The sequence below is a fragment of the Cyprinodon variegatus genome, unplaced genomic scaffold (assembly GCF_000732505.1).
Source record: "Cyprinodon variegatus isolate N-32 unplaced genomic scaffold, C_variegatus-1.0 Scaffold205, whole genome shotgun sequence".
In the NCBI taxonomy this organism is placed as follows: domain Eukaryota; kingdom Metazoa; phylum Chordata; class Actinopteri; order Cyprinodontiformes; family Cyprinodontidae; genus Cyprinodon; species Cyprinodon variegatus.
The window spans coordinates 205,227-213,544 of NW_015150658.1; the positions used below are offsets into that span (position 1 = coordinate 205,227).

Genomic DNA, 8,318 nt, shown 5'->3' on the forward strand with positions numbered 1-8,318 from the left:
ACTAGCAGAGAATTTTACTTCTGAAATTTGTTATTCATCCCATAAATAGTGGGATTTTTAGATGTATGCATTTTAACCTTTGCATATACACACATGTTAGACCTATTTTCTAAATTAAAGGCTGTGGTTTTGCGGTAAGAAAATAATTTAAATATATTTATTGTAGTTATACATTTTGCTGTCTCCATAATAGTTTCCAGTTCTCTTTGGTCCTGCCGGACAATTTAGGGTTTCACAAGTTTTAAGATTAATCTTAAGATCTATAACAGGTGTAATACCAGTCATACCCTGCATGTGCATCAACTGAGGTAATAATAATCAATCTTCATCTAAGCATGCCCCTAACATTCATCTATTTTTTTTTTCTTTTATTTTCTTATCGATCTTGAAATGCATGACAGTGTGTCCTCGTTGCGATGCATTTATAGAAAAAGATTTAGTTTTCAGTTTTATAGCAAACATCTTTCTCACTATACGACCTACCAGTTGAGGTAAAATCCAATCTCTAACTGATTGGTGAACGTCGAAGTATAATAATGATAATTGACATGTTACTTTTAAACAGCGTTACCATAGAGATTGCATTGTTGATTTCATTTACACGCTGTGAGATTATGTTCCAAGACCAACAATATTTCCAGCTTTATGTTGCTTTTATTTTATTTTATGGAAGCAGTTGCCTTCTTTATCTATCTGGCCTGCATCTCACAGCAACAGGTTGGGTAGGGGCAAAACTGCATTCCTGGGAGGAACTATAGTGACACCAGGACTTTCTTTTGGCATTTCCTTAAGAGGACTTTAAGACATAGAACCTGTTTGACAGAAACTCTTAGCCTTTGTAAAACAGCAATTGTTTAAAGCTATACAGGGATGCTGATTAGCAGCCGCAGTCTGATGACGGCAAGCTGCAGGGATGTCTCTGAAGTAAAGTGGTAGCTCTATAAATTAACAGTTAAAACGTTTCCTTACCTCAGCCGTAGCAAACTTCAGGCTTTAAACCTTTTTGAATACTTCTTCTTGCATGCTACTGAATCTCTTTTCTTCCCCCCCCCCTTTTTTTTTCTTTGTCCCCCCCTCTTTTTGCTTTGTAGTTCTGTTTGTATCTCGATTCCTATGACCTCAGTAGTCCTGTAGCAATGGAGACGGATGTCCCTTTGATAGAAGATGTGCAGAGGTTAAAAAAGACAGTTGAGGAGGGCGCAACTCAGGTAAACCTGACTTTCTCTCTGTCTCCACCTTTACTGTAATCAGTCTATGATGAATAGGTTTATCCTCATCAACCTGCTTGCACTGTTACTATTTTAGTTAAAACCTTTTTCATTTACGCAAAAACTCAGACATGTCTACCAAACGACTAAATCCTACAGTAAAGACACTTAAATTGTTTTAATACTGTTGTTACAGGAATGCAGAGGTGTTTGTGTGTAATATAAGATACATAAATATAGGTGATCATAAATTTATGAGCCAAATACTTACATATACTGTATCAGAATGTCTTAAAGTACAATCACTTTTTTTGTTTATCCTGTTAGTATATACACTGTTTCCACATCACAATGCCTGACAAGGTTTAATTTGTTTTCACATAGTTTTTTTAGTTTGTTGGTGTGTTTTTTCTTTTTTTTTTCTTTTTTTTTTTTTTTATTCAAAGAAGAAAATTATATACATTGACCTTTTTCTTTCTATATCTTCATGTCCAAGGACTGAAATCAGATTTAAAAAAAAGAAAGAACATTAAAAAAGGGGTAGGATAAGTTTTTTGGTTTGTAGTTTTATTGCCAACATGCATTCTGTAAATCAAGTTAGACATGAAGATATAACAGATATAATATTTAGCAAAATATATAAAAAAGGTGACTCATTTTATTGTATTTTTTATACAAGGAAATGTTAAAAGCATTGCAGTAACCCATGTCTGACTCAGTTAAAACTGTTTTCCAGCGGGTTCCTGTTCTACATAAGATTCATTCACACAAAAATAATTAACATAAAAAACAGCTTCTATATAACAAACTCTTAAAATTATACATATCGCAAGAAATTTTAACTAAACAAATTAACAATTATGCAAAGAACCATTGCTACACAACTGGCAGTTTTCCTTGATTCTGTCTTTACTGTAAAACCTTCATTAAAAAAAGAATTTGGTAAAGAACAGGCACACCAAAAAAAGATTCAAAATTTCTGTCCTACCAGCCAATAAGAAGAAATTATGCATATATTTGTTTTCATACCCATTCACAGTGGCTGGTCTTGACTCGATGGTATGATCATTTTCATGATTTCTTCCACAGTCATTTTGATTGACTAATATTTGCTGCTCCCAACGTTTAGGGTTTTGTTGTATTAATCACAATTTATATGTGCAACTAATGTTTATCTATATGGCCATTAAAATGTAAACAGAAAAAAAACTGATGGTTAAAAAAAGGCAAAAATACAATGCTATCACAATAAGGGATTAAAAACTGCATTTTGCTGAAAGCTGAAATGAAAGGGGAAAGAGTCACTGAGCTAAAATCCTTCATTGCCCAACTAGTGGATTTTTTAAAGGCTTATTAGTGTTTCTGCAGTGAACGTGGGGAATGATCCTAAGGTCCATATCCTGGCTGGAAAGATCAAGCCACTCTGTCAGTGCTGAGGCTTTGGAAGTGTAAGAAACCTTTCACCCAACCTCCGGGGGTCTGAGAGAAATGGCAAGGTCAGAGTCTGAGATATCAGACTCTAACTTGTCCTTTTTTTTTCGTCAGTCATTTCTGCTGAGATAATAGAAGAAATAATCTCTTCTAAAAGTAACTCCTACGTTGTTTCGGGAAGTCAAAGTTGAAGATATTTTTTCTTTTGTGTTCGGTTCCAGCTGAAATCTGCTCTGCTGTATCTTTGACAATCAGAATGCCAAAACGGTTTTAAAGGCTGAAGCAGTAATTGGTGTAAAGAATTCAAAACAATAGTCATCATCTACATTATGAATGTTATCGGGATCAAGAATCGATGTTCTCTGTTGGTGTTTAATGATAATCTTGTTATTAAGAAGAACAATTTATGAACCTGGATCCCTTAATGTTTAAGCTGGGTATCATCAGCATATAGATACCAATTTTACAACACTATACCGTGTTCCTCATCACCTACTAAAGTAGGTGATGAGAACAGAACCTTGAGGAACACCAAGTATGACTGCTCTAACAGGACATAGTTAACATGGACATCAAAATGTTTTCAAAACACAATCACTAATCTTATTTAATTATCACTGTGATCAGTTATATAAAAATTATAGTATGGGTTAATAATTAAGAGTCTAATTTATAAAAATAAAAGTTTTCATTTAACAATTGCTTAATTTTTTGGGCAGTTAGGTACAATAGATTGGAATTATGGCAACCTTTCAAGTCCAAAGCTATTTTCCTCTGAGCCCAGTTAAATGACTTTTAAACAAAATGTCATTATTTTGTTCCAGGTCTACTATACTAGGTATACTATATTAGAATAATAATATTTGAACTGTATTGATCTCATATTGGATAAATTTACCTCTGCATTTAACCCATCCCCTTGGGGAGCAGTGGGCTGTCATTGTGTGGAACTCAAGGAGCAATCAGAGGTCAAGGGTCTTGTCAGGAACCCAGAGTTGAGGCTGTGGGGATCAAACTGGATACTTGAAACCTTCTCAGGGTGCAAGCCCATTGCTCTAACCCACTAGGCCAACACTCCCCAAATCATGATGCATTCCTCTATCATTTATGGCCACTATTAAGAGAGCCATTGTAGAGGCTCCAAAGAGCCACCTGTCGCTCCAGAGCTACAGGTTGCAGATCAGAGACTTTGACTGATCACACAGTCGGAATAAATTAGCACAACAATGACGGATATCCCTAGAGTCCCTTGGATCAATATTGGAGGATAAACAAACAGTAAAGAGGAAAAAAAAAAACACTTCTCGGAATAAAACCTTGAGGAAGTCCACAAAACAAAACTGCCCCGTAAAACTGTGCAGCTTGATTTTCAGGCTTTCAAGGTTAATTTAAAGAGAAGCACTTAAAACATGGGGTTTTCCATGCAATACAACAGGGACTCGGGATAACTGAATTTCCTTTTACTTTTTTCACAGTTGCAGGGTGAACAGCGCAAAGAGCGGCCCATGGTGAGACGCAAATCTGAGTTGCCTCAGGATATCTACACCACAAAAGCCTTGGAGTCTCACCGCAGAGCTGAAGAAATGTTGACCACCCACGATGGGCTCTAGATCCCTTGTACCCCATAGAGCCATGGACATCATGCTAGCCCTGGTGCCAGAATAACATTGGCAAACCATCCTTCTTTTCACCCTGAACCCCTATTTTGGCTTCATTCCTGCTGCCTGTGTGCAGAACCTCTTCAACCACCTCTCTGTTTTCCACTTTCTCAGGTTATTTTCTTTATAAGAGGATGAGTGGGGGTATGTTTGTGTCTTTTACCCTGTGACATGCTTTGTCTTTGTCTATCAGCGTTTTCCTCATCCTTTCATCACCACTTCTTCTCCTTGCATCATCTCTGGTGCATTCACTGTAAAGGTGAAGCCTGGGAGTCCAGACAGCACAACGCAGGTTTATTTCATCTGTTTCTATTAACCTTTTTAACAGCAAGTCCGATATCGCTTCATTCACTGTCCGAGGATTGTGTCTTCTTGTTTAGAGGGAACAGAAATAAAAATTCTGCTGTTTGGATAAAAAAAAAATAAGAATTTTTCTTAATTTCTGTTTGAACAAACATCTTTTAGGTGCCAATACTGCTGCGTTCTTAATGCTTAGATTTAAGTTTTTATCTGTGACTCTTCATAGAGCTGCTTGCCTTCGTTTGTTGCCACTATTTGACTTTGTTTCTTCAGCACACTTAAGACCAAACTTGGGCCTGTTCTTAGCCTTGTGTTGTTTAAGGTAAAATAAAATAAGAAAATGGCAAGGAAAGAGAAAAACCAATGTCCCGTGGACATTTCTGATCTTTTCGTCTTATTGTTTTCGTGCCATACGCCGCTCCTTTTTTATGCTTGCTTTCCAATATCTCTCAAAGATGTTTGGTAACCAGATAAGTTCAAACAATGGTACATTATTTACTGGTGATAGAAACTGCTTCATTTACTGCCTATGCTGCTGGGCCTGGATGCAGGATATAATGGCAGCCCACCGAAGGCAAAATGGAAGGCTCAGTGGTGAGGCGTAGACTTTCTGTGCAAACAGTACAATTTAGTGAAGATTTTTTTTTTTATGACTTTGAGGAAAACGCCTCTTTTGTTACGTCAAAAAGCTCTGCTACACATTATCTTTAGCCACTGGGGCTAAATTAAGGATTTAATTAATCTGTTGTATGCTTTAAGGTAGGGATATTTATTAAAAAGTAGTTTCTAACTAGATAGTTCTACCATTTTTTTATTTTATTTTTTATGTGTTACAAGCGATGAAAATGGTTCCTTGAAATGTAGATGTTTATCTTTAATTTCTACATTTTCTTGAGTTAAATAAGTGTAGCCCCTCTTGGAGTCGAAGATTTAAAGACGCAAGAACCTTTCCAGTAAGTACCATTGTTTAAACTAAGAACATCTGCTGGATTTATTTCTTTTCTCTTCATTTATATGTGTTGTATTTCATTGTATTGTCTGTCTTTTTTTTCCATCCCTGGCCATTAAAAAAAAAAAAAAAAAAACCAGTGCTGAAATGGACTGGTGTGAAAATGACCTCAAAAATGCCAGATGTGAAAAAGAAACTGACATTGTGACTTAGTTGAACTGTATTAATACTGTATTTGCTTGAATGCAAAAAGCTGTAAATTTAGACTTACCATGTCAAACATGTACCTTTTAACCTGGAGGAATGCCATTCAATTCTCAGTCATTTGGGTTTATGAAACAGTCCTGCCTGCTGGGAGAAATGTATTTAATTTTATGAGCCCAAATTGTTGGAAGTTTTTCTTTTAGTGCTGAAAACAAGTCATTTATAAGAAGAGATGATTTAGAAATGATTTGGCTTGTTCTCTTTCCAGAGAATCTTTTAATTTTAACACATAATTTCCAAAACTTGTTAACTTAAGTGTCCTTTTGTATGTGACCTGTACTATATGATTCATTTATTGTATATATGATTTACCTTGTTTCATGTAGTGTTATATATCTAGATTATTTTGTACAAATTGTCCCTCTGTACAGAATAAAAACATCAATAGCAAGTGAAAGAAATCATTCTGCCACTTTTTGTCCATGTTTTAGTTGTATTTGTACATAAAAAGTATTTGTTGTTTTTACTGAATTTTTTTTCTTCTTTTTAAGTGTTTGACAGTAATGCACACAATGTTCCTTAACATCTGTCAATAGAAATGTAAACATCTGTAGAATAAAGAGATATTTGGGGGTAAATATTTCTATTTGTGCATGCAGTGTTGCTCATGGTCCTAAGTGGGATATGAAAATCCTCACTGCAGCTTTAAAGATCTAATGTTTTATGTTTGTATTCAGGAATAACCAGGCTCAAATTTCACTGAGCAATTTTGATCAGACTTTGAAAGTCAAGATTTTCCTGTATTTCTTTACTCAAATTTAGAGGTCCATCGTCCTTTAAACCGACTTTCAATGACAGGACGTGGAGCTCAGAACACAATTGTTTTGCATGTCTTGGTTACAGAAAGAGGGTCTGAACAAGGCCTGTGTTCTTCCTACATAGTTGAAAGTTCCCCATGTGCAAGCTTGGGTTCTCTCCAGGTACTTCAGCTTCCTCCCACAGACAAAAAAACAAAACATGGTTTGTTAATTAGTGTCTTGGATATGAGTTGGATCATTTGGAGTGACGTCATCACAAAGGTTAATGCGTTCAATTTCTTAGTTTGCGGACCATCCTATTCTCTATGGCTGCTGCGGCAACTCTAGCATGACAAAATCTGTTCTGCAGCATATTCTGCACTTATACGCTGCAATGAAACTTACCATTTTTAAACAAGTAGTAACTGAACCAGTGACTTAAGCCCTGAGGGTCTAAGGAGCAAATTACGGCTGAAATGACATATTAAAGCAATTGCAGCTCCCAAACTATACATTGGAAATACAATTGTAAGTGTATAACAGAAAAGCACTGAGGGATATTTTTCTGGAGGAAGAACCATTTTTAATGTCCCCATTTCTAATTTGTAGGTCATTGATTCTATTTAAACATAAATAACTACTACAGTCAAAGCAGAAAAGGTATAATAATCATGTATTTAGTATCCATTTTAAGGTACAATCCAGTGGTTCTGACTTTTCAACTGATAATTCTGAATTTGTGTGGCTTTTCAATATAAATGAGCAACTTCCAATTTGAAATTTTGACTTCTGAGAACCATTGAAAAGCACAGTCTGTGTGGCCCTGGGATGGCCCGGTGACCTGTGTTGGAACGGAGTGGCTAATATCTTACCTTTGGACTGTTTGATATAAAGAGGGAAGGTGTGAACCGATTTCCTTAACTTACCTCCAATTAAAGCTGCATTTAAACTAGACCAGTGTTTGCAAACTCAAATCTTCAAAGCTGCTTTTCTGCGTCTTTTAGATGTGTCACTTGCCTTATGCACATGAATCAAATGACCCCACTAGAGTGCATTTGAACTCTACAGAGCTCCTCTAATGAGCTCATTTTATATTGGATGTGTTAAAGCAGAGACATCTAGATGTTGCAGGTTATCAGCCTTTGAAGATTTTAGACCACTGAATTAGACATTGATCTGAAAAGCAAGTCTAAAGGGCTGATCAAAGATGAAACCTTCTGAAAGGTTTGTCATTTTCTGCAATACAGTAGCAAAAATATCAAAATGAATTAAGGTGGACTGTAAATAATTCTGGTTATGACTGATGTCAAAACCAGTTTGAGTTAATTTATTCCTGGGCAAGATTTAAACTTTTGACCAACCTGATTCATTAGTTAGACACTCTTCTGGCATTCATTGAATCCCTTCTACACAGAAGTTAAACTTTTCTTAATCAATGAATGCTTAATTTAAGTTCAGTGTGTTAAGCTAATCCTTTGTTCTGATGTTGCACGGGAATGAAAGTGATTCCAAAAAAGTTGAACAACAATCCACTGGACTTTTTTGTTTGAAGTTTGAAGACGTTTCGCTTCCCATCCAGGAAGCTTTTTCAATTCAAAATGTCAGAAATAGCGTTGACTTCAAGGCTTTATAGAGTGGACTAAAACAAAGCCTTGTTTTACCTTAGAAACATGCAGAATTCTAAGCCAATAAAAAGGCTTTTTATTGGTCCACTCTATTTCTATGTCTGACATTTTGAATTGAAAAACTTCCTGGATGGGAAGCGAAAGGT

The 8,318-nt window shown here is 35.8% G+C and overlaps 1 protein-coding gene across 2 annotated transcripts in view; it reads left to right on the plus strand.

The window, feature by feature from the left end:
• The window catches only part of LOC107088070 (serine/threonine-protein phosphatase 2A 56 kDa regulatory subunit gamma isoform), a 38,510-nt gene extending 33,577 nt beyond the window's left edge, over positions 1-4,933 (plus strand). Inside the window, exons 13-14 of one of the 2 annotated variants that reach the window (XM_015380003.1) lie at positions 1,092-1,208; positions 4,115-4,933. In XM_015380003.1, coding sequence (XP_015235489.1) covers positions 1,092-1,208; positions 4,115-4,249 — 252 coding nt within the window. In that variant the 3' untranslated portion in view covers positions 4,250-4,933. The remainder of the gene's footprint in view (positions 1-1,091; positions 1,209-4,114) is intronic. The other variant, XM_015380004.1, reaches the window with a different exon arrangement.
• Positions 4,934-8,318: the final 3,385 nt, after the last annotated feature.